This window comes from Dromiciops gliroides, chromosome 6 (genome assembly GCF_019393635.1).
Source record: "Dromiciops gliroides isolate mDroGli1 chromosome 6, mDroGli1.pri, whole genome shotgun sequence".
Lineage (NCBI taxonomy): Eukaryota > Metazoa > Chordata > Mammalia > Microbiotheria > Microbiotheriidae > Dromiciops > Dromiciops gliroides.
This window is the reverse complement of record NC_057866.1, coordinates 152559034-152572836: the sequence shown is the minus strand read 5'-3', so window position 1 is coordinate 152572836 and position 13803 is coordinate 152559034. Positions and strand designations below refer to the sequence as shown.

The 13803-nt window shown below is 44.7% G+C and overlaps 1 protein-coding gene across 2 annotated transcripts in view; it reads right to left on the bottom strand.

Annotated features, from left to right (window-relative positions):
• The window catches only part of NOCT (nocturnin), a 41607-nt gene extending 28932 nt beyond the window's left edge, over positions 1–12675 (bottom strand). Inside the window, exon 1 of one of the 2 annotated variants that reach the window (XM_043973445.1) lies at positions 12016–12675. In XM_043973445.1, the coding sequence (XP_043829380.1) occupies positions 12016–12280 (265 nt within the window). In that variant the 5' untranslated portion in view covers positions 12281–12675. The remainder of the gene's footprint in view (positions 1–12015) is intronic. The other variant, XM_043973448.1, reaches the window with a different exon arrangement.
• Positions 12676–13803: the final 1128 nt, after the last annotated feature.

The window sequence follows — 13803 nt, the reverse complement described above, 5'->3', positions numbered from 1 at the left end:
GGCAAGCTCTCTATTCACTATGCCACACTGCCTCTTGCAAAGACAGTTACTTTAACTAGTTGTTTGTTTTTGAAGAAGACCAATGACTTCATGGAGTGACGTGATGACTTGCATGTGAATTGGATTTAAGTGAGGCAGAATGATAATACAAGGTCTTAGGGAAACTGGGCAGACATGAACCCATTTATAAACTGTTGGTAACACATGTAGATCATATCGATAGTGAGCGGAATGCTATGGTGGTGGGGTAGGTGGATATTGGTTTGAAAAAGTAGATGGAGGGGGCAGGTAGGTGGCGCAGTAGATAGAGCACTGGCCCTGGATTCAGGAGGACCTGAGTTCAAATCCAGCCTCAGACACTAGTTGTGTGACCCTGGGCAAGTCATTTAACCCTAATTGCCTTACCCCCCCCACAAAAAACAAGATAAAAAAGTAGATGGGATCCAACCACAGACAGAGAAAGATTTAACTCAGTACTTCAATATATACACTTAACTTTTTAACTACAGGCTTTTAATACATGCCTAGTATGGTGACACAAAGAAATGAAAGGGAAAAAAAAGGCAGTCCCTGCCCTCCCAGGAGCTCATAGACTAATGTGAGCCCCTCCAAAAACTAGTTAATACAAGTTGCACCATTTTTTCAAATTCCTCCGTTCAGTGTCCCATCTGTGAGATGGGTTCCCATGTAAGATCTCAAAGGCCAAGTTAGCAAAAGCTAAGTCTTATCAGGCTGGAAAGGCTCTAAGTACTCCTGGCAACAGTTCCAACAAGCTTCTCACCAGACAGGCCACCAGGTAAGTGATTCTTTGGCCACAGCAAGCAACGAAACCACGGAAGATGTTTCAACCAGTCTCAGTAAAAAAAAGCAAAAGGACCAGAAGGGGACGTAGCTCTCAGGGGATTAAAATATGTCACTTCTAAGAGACAACTTGGCAGAGGTGACAAAGCACTGGACTTGGGAGCCAGAAAGGTCTGGTTCAAACCCCACTTTGGATTCTGGATCTCAGCCTCGATTTCCTCTGCTATAAAACGGGGGTGATATTATAGCACCGACTTCACAAAAATTGTGAGGGTTAGAAGATATCCCATACAAAGTCCTTCACAAACTTAAAATGCCATAGAGAGGGGGTAAGATATCATTTTTTTTTAAAGTCCCAAATGAGGCTTCCTTTCGGCAGCTTTCATTCCTATCTGGGCATCTCACCATCTTGAAGACAAAGAGAATGAGAAAATGAGTCATGAATGCTGCTAAGGGGAAAGGAAGGGGGAGAATGAAGCACTGACTTAGACGGAGGGCGTTTCAGGAAGTTGGACAAAGGTTCTCACATGATTTTGAAATTTCATAACTTGGAATCACAGGACTTAGAAATGGAAAGGGGCACAGAGGCCATCTGGTCAAAGTTCTTCATCATCCAGATGAGTCAAGTGAAGCAACCTGCCCAAGACCACGCAGGAAAGAAGAGCCAGAGCCAGGCCACTCCATTTACACCAATTCTAAGGAAATGGATGTGGTGGTGGTTGGGTTCTAATTTGTTTTCTTTTGTGCATGTCTGTTGACCATTGTAATCTTCTGCTCAAGAAGCTCTGCCAGTCCCCCACAGCTTCTGGGGTAAAATATAATATCTTATGTTCGGCTGTTTGCAGCCCTACCTTTTTTCAGGCTTTGTTCCCCTTCGTGTTCTCTACAGTTCAGCCAAAGTGGTCTAAGTGCTATTCCCTGTACATTTTATTTCCCACCTCTGGAGCTTTGTGTAGGCTGTCTCTCATGTCTGGAATATGGGCCCTTTTACCTCGTGGAATCCCTAGTTTCTTTTAAGGCTCAGCTCCTACAAAAGGCCTCTCCTGAACCCCTCCTCCCTTCTTTCCACACCCTCTTTCTCTCTCTCTCTCTCTCTCTCTCTCTCTCTCTCTCTCTCTCTCTCTCTCACACACACACACACACACACACACACACACACACACACACACACAGAGGTTACTTATCTGGGCGCTTGTTCTTTTCCACGGTTAAAAAGTGTCCTCTGAGCGTAGGAATGACTGTTTCTCTCTTTGTATCTACTGAACCTAAACACAGTGCCTGACAGATAGGAAGCATTTAATACTTAATGACTGTTGAATGAATGAATGGCACCCATAATCCAGCAGCATTCTTAAATCACAAGGGAAGATTGTTTAACAATTTATAAAATAGAATTTTCCATCTGTACTACCCATCAATCAACTGCCCTTGTTTTGTAAAGGGGGAAAAACTAGATCTTTACTTCCTAGGGCCTTTCCCAAATCCAGCTACTGAATCTTTCCTAAATGGTCCAAAATAGGCCCTGTCCTGCCATTGTTCCTGATTCAATTTGAATTCACCACAAAGACACTTTTTTTTTGGGGGGGGGTGAGGCAATTGGGGTTAAGTGACTTGCCCAGGGTCACACAGCTAGTAAGTGTCAAGTGTCTGAGGCCAGATTTAAACTCAGGTCCTCCTGAATCCAGGGCTGGTGCTCTATCCACTGCGCCACCTAGCTGCCCCTGCAAAGACACTTCTAAAGAATCATGCTGAGGGAAACTGGGACTCCAAATCCCAGCCCTCTTTTGACCTTGCAACTTACAAGTTTCATGTCATAATGATATTTATCCATTTATTCTATCTCACTTTGCAATGAGGGTCTCTTACAGAGGATGATATTCTTGAAAACTGAACAATTTAATGTGTGTGTGTGTGTGTGTGTGTTTAAACCCTTATCACTGAGCAAGTTTCTCTTTTAATATTCAACCCTATGATCATAGACCTGGAGCTGAAGGAAACTCAGAGGTCAACTAGTCCAACCCTCTCATTTTACAGATAAGGAAATTGACCCTCAGAAGTAACTTACCCAAGGTTAAACAGGAAGCAAATAGGGGGCGGCTAGGTGGCCCAGTGGATAGAGCACTGGCCCTGGAGTCAGGAGTACCCGAGTTCAAATCCGACCTCAGACACTTAACACTTACTAGCTGTGTGACCCCAGGCAAGTCACTTAGCCCCAATTGCCTCACCAAAATAAAACAAAACAAACAAAAAAACCAGGAAGCATATAGCAGAGCAGAGAGGAGCAGAGACCGGAACCGGTCCCTTGACTTTGTAAGATCTTTGAAAGCAAAGGACAGCATCCCCTTTTTATCCCTGTCGGCAAAGGGCCAGCGCTTTAATGAATGGTTGAAAGGAATTAAAAAGAGAGATACTGATACTGAATTTTCCTTGCTTTGTTAAGAGGCACCTTGTCATGGTAGATAGAAAACTGCCCTTGGGAGTCAGGAAGATGAGGGATCCAATTCTACCTCTGAAACTAAATAATCCTCCTTCTCCTCTATCATCAATTAACTTCTCTTCCAGGAACCTGTCCTATAGATTATCCCTTTTATCATTTTAAAATCTCTTCCTACATACTAACTCGCTTCCTGCTGTCTACAAACAAGTCCAGGTCTCTCCCAACTCTAATTTTAAAATCCCCACAGAAAACACCCTTCATTTGACCCTGCTCAAGCTATAGTCCTGCATTTCTTCTTCCCTTTTTGCTGCCATACTCCAAGAAGGAAGAGTGGTCAATAGCAAAGCTTCCTAAACTGTGGGTCGTGACCCAACATAGGGTTGAATAACTGTAGGGGTCGTGAAAAATTTGGCAACAGTAAAAGATTATGGATGTCTATTTTATATACCTATATGCCCAGGGGTCCTGTAAAAATTTCTTGGGCAAAAAGGGAAAGCGGAAAAAGTTTAAGAAGGCCTGGCGTATAGATAGTGGCCTTTACTTTCTCACCACCGACTCACTCCATTGAAACTTGTCAGCAGCTAAATCCACCGCCTCCATTCTCATCCTGCTGAACATCTGTCTCTAAGCTTGACACCTGTCTTCTCCTCCTGGGTATTCTCTCCTCTTTTGGCTCTGGAGACACTATTATCTAATCTCAACTTGGCCCTCCCAGGGACAAGGCAATGAGAGCAATGGTTCTTCCCTAATTCCAGTCAATTATGACTGGATCTGCACGTAGTTATTCTAAATCTTATTCTATTCTATTCTAAATGCTTCCCAAAACTCAACCCTCCAGCTCTAAGGATGTATACTTCTGGAAAGAAATCCAGCCATTCCCTGAGGATTCCCTTTTCTCCCCTCCTCCTTACCTCATATCCCTCACACATCTTTCCTCCACAATCTACCAATCTCTAATGTGTTCTCCTTGCCTAGGGCAAATCCTTTATGTGTGGATCCCATCGCCCACTTACATCCTTTGTAGTTTCAAGAAGACTCAGTCGTGTGTGACTCAGTGATCCCATTTGGGGTTTTCTTGGCAAAGATCCTGGAGTGGTTTGCCATTTCCTTCTCCAGCTCATTTTATAAATGAGGAAACTGAGGCAAACATGGTGAAGTGACTTGCCCAGGGTCACACGGCTAGTTAATGTGTTTCAGGCTGGATTTGAACTCATGAAAAAGAGCCTTCCTGACACCAGCCCTGGCACTCTATCCCTCTATCCACTGCACTATTTAGCTCTTTCTTTGTCGTGTGTGTGTGTGTGTGTGTGTGTGTGTGTGTGTGTGTTTGGTCTTTTTGCAGGGCAATGAGGGTTAAGTGACTTGCCCAGGGTCACACAGCTAGTGTCAAGTGTCTGAGTCCAGATTTGAACTCAGGTCCTCCTGAATTCAGGACCGGTGCTTTATCCACTGTGCCACCTAGCTGCCCCTATTTAGTTCTTTCTAGCCTAATTTTACATTAATCCCCTTCAAATTCTCTACCTCCAGGCACACTGGAATATAACAGGTGTTCCCCTTTATCTGATACACCAACTTTTGTCTCAGTACACCTGTGCACCCTGAAATACATTCTATACTTAACTTCTAGCAAACTCGGCTATACCAGATACTTCCCTCTGACAACTCGTCTGAGCACACCTGCACAAGTCTGTTGTCTATGCCTGGAATGCACTCCCTACTTAACTCCATTTCATAGGATGAGACAAACACAAATTTGGAGCTGGAACGAACCTTAGAGGTCCTCATGTTCAAAGCCCTCATTTTATGAATGAAGAAACTTGTTTGAGAGCAGTAAAATGACTGGTCCAGGGTCCCACAGTTTATGTTAGAGGCATGATTTGAACCCAGGTTTTTCTAACTCTTGGGACAATATTATGTCCACTAGTCCACAATGCCTCTGCCTTTGAACACAGAAAGCACGTAAGGTTTGAGTGAACTTGAATGCCACACCCCCTGCTCAAGACCCTTCATGCCTCCCAATCCTTACCTCATCAAGTCCAAATTTTTTTGCCTGTCTTTCAATGCATTCCCAAATGAGGTCAGATCACACCTTCCCAACCTTGGACAAGGCTCCCCAGGAGGCACGTTCTTCTTGAGAGAAACGATTATTTCTCTCTCATATTAATCATCAATTATTGAATTAGGAGCAGGATTTTTTCAGGAGCCTCTAGGTTGTTCAGTCTCTGAAGGACCTTGCTGATAATGAGACTGAATTAACTTTCTTCTCAATCTTGTACAGAGCCTACCTAGGTGGGGAAGCCCACTGTGCTCTACACAGGTTTGGGTGGGAATAAATTCTTTGATTAGATTGCTTTGGCTGAGCATTTAGAAGTAAACGACAAAGTTACATTCCCCCATTCATTCTCTCATTGTTAACCAATCAGAGTTGATTGCCACCCCCATGAACACCCACTCTTCCAAGGGCATATCAACTGTGAGCCCACGGCCATGATTGGTCTTTGGCATTCAAGAGTGTCACTGATCCATTTTATCGGTACCATGATTAGCCAGAAACTAACATCACACTCTCCCCAGTCAAAATGATCTGCTCCACACCCTCTCCCATGTTCTTTTCCATCTTTGTGCTGATGTTTTATGCTGTTTCAATACCTGGAATTCGTCTATCTCCAAGCTTCTCCGGAAGCTTTCCCTAGCTACTCTAGGCAACCCCTACTCCTTTCTTCTCTTTGAATCACAAAATGGAATGCCTGATTAGTATTTCATTTCTGTTATTACTCCTTCTCCCCATGGAATATGGACTTTTCGGAGGTAGGGACCATATCTTTATGCCCACAGAAGGGCCCCTCTCCTCATCATCACTCCCCCCCATCTCTTTCCCCAGGTATATTGGAATAGATTGCAAGGCATAGTGCTTAGTGCCTGGTAAATGCACATGCTTAATAATTGCTAGTTAATTGACCAACTAAAAGAGCACTGCATTAGGAGTCAGAAAACCTGGGTTCAAATCCCAGCTCTGCCACTTACTTTTTGTGCATCCTTCCCTAAGTTATTTCATCTATCTCAACTTCAATCTTCTCATCTGTAAAATGAGAGCTCTCAACTCTGGGGACTGATGAAAAAAAGGTGTCTCTCTCCTTTAAACGAGTGGGTGTACGACATTTGTGGAATGAGGCTCATATAATCCAACAGGGTCAATTGTTTTGCTTAAGTATCCTATGGGGTAGAGAATAACTTTTTTTTTTCTAAAGAAGTATCGATAATGCGATAAATAACCCAAGGCACTAGAATTGATTATTCCTTAAGGTCTCTTTCAGCTCTAAATCTAGGATCATGTGCTGCTAAGGAAGGTATAGTTAGTTATTGAAGACTTCCAAGGGCTGACATCCTTCTCCCCCCAAAGACCTGTTACCATTTGGACAATTTTTCCTCCCCTTTTGATTCCTGGAAGGATCATTAATGGGAGTGAATAGCATGGGAAGGAGATCTCCAAGCTTAGGCTCCCCACTCCTCCCCGTTCTTATTTTAGGGAAATTTTCTCTAAAGGAAAAGTTTGGAAAGACCTGCTCGTGACCAAGGAATGTTTGTAGATTGGCTGATAACCATTTCTCTCACTCTTTTCATTTTCTTGTGATGAGGATAAAGAGTCCTGTAGGTGTTATAATCTCTATATGTTTTTCTAGAAAATCTGGAGGCAGGCAAATTGAAGCAAGGTCACACAGGGTGCTGTCTGGTTCTAGAACCAACTCTGGTGGACTACTGTGTGGTGAAGTGAATGTGGATGCCAGAGTCAGGAGACCTGGGTTTGGATCCTGCTTCTGTTTCTTACTAGTGGTAAGTGACTCATTTCCTCAGTTTCCTCCTCTGTAAAATCAGAGGTGGGGGGGTAAGGTTGAACCATATTCCAGGTCTCTATCTGTAACCTTGGTCTATCAAGCTATCTTTCTACTCTTCTCATCTCCAGGCATTCACACCACATCACCTCCCAGATGTTTCAGAGGTTCACAGAGTGTTTATCCTTTTATAAAACAAAGAACCCAACTTAAAAGCTTATCCAGCCAGAGAGCTCATGAATAATGCTTGCAGGCTAGGGACACAGTCCTCCCACAGGCCAGAACAATTTACTCTCAACAAAACTAGGGATAAATCACAACCTTGTCCATCACCTCCCCCTCCCTCCCAAGTTGCTGACTCACACAAACTAAGTTTGGCTGCTTAACCAAGACATTATTTGCCTTTAGGTTCGTACTAAGAAAGTGACAAGAGGAATAATGCAGCCAATGCCTTTGTCATGGGTGGAGAGGAGGAGGAGGAAGAAGAGGAGAAGAAGGAAGGAGAAGGAAGAGGATGAGAAAGAGGAGGAGGAGGAAGTATGGCAAGAGCACTATATGAAGGCCAAAGTTTTTCTCTAATCTGCATTTTGTCCAGCACTCTTGAAGTAATCTGCTTTTTAGGCAAACTGCTTATTGACCTCGAGTTCTGTCAAAGGTGACAATCCTGGGGTTTATAGTCTGTAAATCATGACTGTAATGCAGGAAGGTGAAGAGAAAATGGTTATCAACAAGAGGAAGTAATAATGCAAGCTCACATTTATAGAGTTCTCTAAGGTTGCAAAATGTCTTGTTCTTTCCAATGATTGCTTGTTCACAGATGCGTCATTCACGGTATCAACATCAATAGAATTCAACAAACATTTATTAAGCCCCTGTTAAGTGGGCTGTAGGGGGAAAGGGGAGGGGAGGTACAAAGAAAGACTGGAAACTGCCCCTAACCTCAAAGAACTTCCATTCTATTCTACTATTAGGCCCATCTGACAATCCAAACGTTGAATTCCTACTGTGTGCAGCACTAGTGGCTGAGGAAGACACAAGATTTCGATGAAATACGGTCCCAGTCCTCATAGAACTCAGTAGGATAGACACACAGATAATGAACAAGGAGCATAAATAATTGTTATCAGAGAGGTGTATAACAAAGTGCTCGGTGGGGTCCAAATAGGGGAAATGGTCATGGTGAGATGAAAAGAAAGAATTTTCATTTGGCTTTAAAAGCTTGAGAAGAATTTAACAGAAGAAGGTCTAGTGATGGGGAATGGCAGATGGGGATACAGATCATTAGGGTGTGTGTGTAGAAGACCAGTTTGGTGGGAACAAAGAGTCCACGGAAGTGGGTAGTATGAGGTTCAGTTGGATCCCTAGAGCAGTTGGGTCAAACTCAAATAAAAAGGTGGGCCACAACTCCAGACAAAGATCCCAGCCGCAGGCCCCCCCCTTAGAAAACCATAAATTAACATTATCTAGATTGCATCGTATTTTTATTTTAAGGTGTTCCCAATTACAGTTTAATCTGATTCTGATGCACTGAGGAGTGAGATCCTTGAGGGGAGGGATTGTCTTTTGCTTCTTTTTGTATCACCAGTACTAAGAATGGTGCAAGGCTCCTAGCAGGCATTTAATAAAAGTTTGACTGACTTTTTTTGTGTTATGGAATCTTCCGGCAGTCTAGTGAAACCTATGAACCCCTCATGAGAATGTGCTTAAATGCATAAATAAAATACATAGGACAACCAAGAAATCAATTATATTGAAATACTTATGAAAATATAGTTTTGTTTTTTGTTGTTTTTCAGTCCCCCCCCCCCCCCCGATTCAGGAGGACCTGAGTTCAAATCTGACTTCAGACTGTTAACACTAGCTGTGTGACCCTGGGCAAGTCACTTAACCCCAACTGCCTCACCAAAAAAAAAAAAAAAAATCACCTTCCCCCAGTCTATATCTATTGACACACTATTCATCCTTCCCTGCCCAGCTCAAAAGTCATCCCTTATATGAAGTCTTTTCCTGAATGGAGCCTGGCCTGGCCCCACCCCACAGCAATCATTTTGTGACACCTTTGTATATGTTTCTTGTTTGTGTCCCTTTTTTCTGAGCTTACCTTGGCTGAGGTTCCTTGGAGTGGGGGTTTTATCTTATATAACTTAAGCCCACAGCCCTCAATGTGTTTTTATATACTTCAGGTGCTGCACAGTTGTGGGTGAATAAATGAATGAATGGATGTTAATCCCAACACCAGATGGAGGTAAAATGGAATTGACAAGCATTTTGAGTTCATCCTTCAAGGAAGGGTGATGTCATCAGGGCTGGTACCTTTACTTTATAACTTAGTGGATGAATTTCAAGAGATGTTGAGGGTAAAACATCCATGAATCTTCAACCATCCTCTTGAGTTTTAGCTAGGCTTGTCAAGAGACATTCACTTCCTCTTCAGACCTCATACTTAAAGCCTTTCCAGGTGGATAGAATCTGCTGACAGAGCTTGGGCTCCAGAGCCTTGTGGAATTCGGGGTTCCACGATGTACCATCTTAATGGGACTTAACAGACAAGGATGGGATCAATAGCTTGAGGGGGGAGGGGAATCTAACTAGTGTAATATACATGGTACAAACCGTTCCCTTTAGAGAGATTTCAAACAAGGAAATGACTATTTAAAGAAAAATCAACATGTAAAAAATAACTGGAAGCTGCAAGGCTTGCTTTCTAATAGTTCCAGTATAGACTGTTCCCTTTTTTGGTGGGGGGGAGGAGGAGGGGTCTTTGTATCTTTTACACCTAACAAAGTCAGTGACTGGACTCAGCAGTCTGGGGATGTGGATTCAAGTTACAGTTGTGCTGCTTCATCAGGCCTTTTAAGTAATTTTCCCTTCTCTAGTCCTCAATTCTCTCTTCTGTAAAATGAAGGGGGGCTAGACTGCATGATTTCTCAGGTCCCTTCAAGCTGCAACCCTCCACGAGTCCATCAAAGCTCGTCCTTGTTTAACGGTCTGGCACACTGATTAAACAGTTCTTTCTTCTTCATAGTTGCTCACTGTTTAGGGCAGCCCTCCACATGAGTCTAAGCATGGAGGTCTCTTCTAGTTTCAAGATTCCTTCTTTTCCTTTTCCTGACCTCAGATCTTTTCCACAGTAAAGACTCCTTTCAATTTCCCAGGGAAAAGCATCCCACACTAACAAAAAGACAACATTGGATGTCTTAATTAACTCTCCTTTCATAAGCAGGATGCCTCTTTAATAACTGTTACTCTGTCTCTCCTGCCCTTCACCCAATGCTGGGTGGGGGGTAGGGGGTGTGGGTGTGTGTGGGGTAAGGCTGTCTCTGCCTCCTAGGGAATGACTAGACAAGCATCCTCTTCTACAGCATCAAGTTGGCCTAAAGTGCAGGCTTCTCCTAGTGGGCTACAAAAAGGTGTTAAGAGGTTTGTTTGCCACAATGCCAGGAAAGAAACACTAAGTGTGAGTAGCTCAACTATAATTTACAGACGTCACAAGCTTCCTTCAGAACAACAACGCAACATTGGTGTCCATTTAAGGTTTTCAACAGCTTCATTCTTAAAGTTACTGCTGAATGAGATTCTTACCCTGAAATGTTATATTCTCCCCCAACATTTATCAACAATTTCAGAACACATTTAAATAGCATTTGCTACATCCAACCTAAGACGATAATTTTTAGTTACTAAAAGGAAGCTACATTTATTTTACTACATTTTCCCAGTTCTGCAATTTTGGCAGACTTGTCCCTTTTAAGGACTGAGGCTGGAAATGAAACTCCAAAGAATTGTTTCACATATTTCTTAAGTCTTACATACCAATACCTTAGTTTTAACAGGAAGGAAAGTTAATGACAAATGAGACCCATCCTATAAAGTAAAACAATCTCTCAAATGAAAAAAAAATATGCTTATTAGGTATGGGACTAGTAGACCCTTCAGTGTGCTCCTCCCCCCAGGTGGAATGAGACAAAAGGAAAGGGAAGTTCCTGGTTTTATTAAGATAACTGTGAAAAAATTTCTCAGGATATAGACATTTCAACCTTTACAAATTCTTAATCAGGGAACTATGAACAACCAAGAACAATGATCTGAATGAAGAGGAAGATCATCAGAAATACTCACTAATCCAACACCAGCAAAATGACTTAGTCTAAACTAGATACACATCAGTAAGTAGGGTAGTAACTAAATAGTAGTCAAAAGAAACTCATTGTTTAAAAATTAGGGATTGAGACTGGACATGTGATTTCACTGGCATAGGGGGAACTCCCAAGTAATGAGACTCCCTCTAATAAGGCACCTTCTCTGCAATTTATAGTCTCTGTTGCCCAGAGCATGGAGGTTAAATGACTTGCCTAGGGTGACACGGCCAATATTTGTCATATAAATGGGATCATGCTACTGAGACTAAATCAGGGAAAAGTAGGATAAATGATTGTTTCAGAATCAAACACGCTAGCCTTAACTTACCCTCAGAGCAATCACCGCAGAAAAGATATTAAACACTAAATTACAGCTATGGATGTATAGAAGAGCTAACCAACACAGTTTTGAGAAATACACTGTCTTCTCTCAAAGAGGAAATTTAAGAAAGGTCCCAGAGCAAACCCATTGCTGAAACCACTGTGTCCAAGTACCGAATAAGGGACACCCTGTTCCTGTTCTTACCATGTGTGAAGTAAGACCTAAGCAAAGGTAGGTAGGGTCCAACAACAAACAAGCTTTGATTATGTGATTTCGGACTTCTCCAAGAGAGAATCTGACTCCCATTCAGCCTGGTTAGCCAGGCTGGCTGACTGGCAGGCAGACAGGGGCTTCCCATTCATTCCCCGGCGTCTCCCAGTCGCCAGGGCAAGAACGCGCGTTCCATTCTGTCCCGGGGGTTCTACTCGCGGGCTGGCTGAGTTCCACAAAAGGAACCCTGCCGCCGCGAACGTTCCACGCACTCACCTGTCCTGGAGGATGCACTCCCGGGACCAGAAGCCAGCTCGGTCGCCGCCAGGTGAGGTGGTGGAAGAGGGGGATGGAGAGGGGGATGGAGAGGGGGAGGAGGAGGAGGAGCACCCGTCTCAGACAGGGACCGAGGGGACTGGGATCGCGGAGGCGCGGGGGGAGAAGGGGATTGCCTCCGCAGCCGGGAGGAGGATACGCAGCAGAGGCTGGACACGTCTCTCTGGAGCAGGGCCGAGCAAAAGCGGGTCGGGCTCTGATACATTCCGCGAGGACGCGAACCGGCCGCTGGCACCGGACGGTCGGACGACCCGGGGCACCACCGAGCACGGGTCCAGAGAGGGAGGGAAAAATGGAGGGATGGAGGGCTGTTAGTGCTGCTGCTGCTGCTGCTGGGGGAGGCGGGGGCCGCAGGAGGGGCTGGGCTCAGGGCTGCCGGGCTGCTGCCGCAGCCCCCGCAGCCTCCTCCGTCAGCATTCACCTTCGGCTCCCGACGCCCGCACAATGGAGCCGGGGCCGGGAATGCAAGCGCAGGAGCAAAGTTGCGCTGGGGAGCGTAGGAGGCGAGCCCTCTTCTTCCCCTCTGAAGCTCCTCTCTTCCTCCAGGCCGAGCAGGACGGAGAGAAGCTGGAGCGGGCGCAGCAGCAGCGGCAGCAGGGAGAGCAGAACCACCGGCGGCGACAGCAGCAACGTCTGCCTGGCGCACCTCGAAGGCTAGAAGGCTAAGCGGGAGGGCTAGCGCAGGGCCCTGACGAAATGGGCTGCTACCAAGCAGGAAGGGGAGGGGTGTTCCGGGAAGATGGGTTCCACGCCCCAGCTGGACTCGGCTTTCCGGGCGGGGAACTACACAGTACTAGCAAGAAAGGATATTTAACTGATTAAGTCTGACGGGCTACTAGGTTTCTGGGAGTATAAAGGGCAGGTTTCGGGGTTTGCAAAGTGACGCCTCCCCCCTTCCGGTCGCTGGAATGGAAGTGCTCTCCCCAGGCCGGGTGTCCCAAGCTGGTTCTGCAGCAGGGGCCCAGAGAAAGTGCGTGCGTGTGTCTGTGTGGGTCTCTGTGTGTCTGAGCGTGAACTAGAGCAAAGGTCACCCAGCCCCGGGGCACGCATTACATGTCCGTGGCCTTTCTATTAAGTTGCCGACGGGTCATCCTTGCCATAAACTCTCCGGAATGCTTTTCTAAGCACCTTAATACTTTAATACTTTGATGGATCTGTGATCTCATTGATGCAGAGTAACCCGTCTATCCTTTCCCCCCCAAATCTTTCCAGACAACGTACTGGGCTCCTCGATTCTTCTAGAGTACCAGTGTAGCCCTAGGGCTGTCTGATATTCCTCATTTTTTCTTTATAAATCCCTTGGATGAAGTATTTTACCCCCCTTCCCTGTCTTTGTCCTCCAAATCATCACTGGTAATATACTGCAGTCTGTTGATTGCCCATCACCCACTTGATTTTTCTCCTGTGGATAGTTAAGTTAAACTTGGGAGATGGAATTCCAAGTAGTCTAGTTTGTTGGAACTTATAGTGAGTGCTAACTCCTGAATGCAGATAGTTGGATTGATAAATTGAATGAAGGAGAATAATGTCAAATTTCTGGGAAAGTAGACCAGAACCAAGCTGAGGAGGCTATAAGGCAAGCAACACAAAACCGTTTGAAAATGGGAGCATTTTAGAGAGACTCCATCCCCATTCCCACAGGAGAAAAAAAAAACCCGGGTAAAGTGGAAAAGCACTGATTCTGTAATCAGAGGACTTGGATTCCAGTCACAACTCTGTCACATGTGT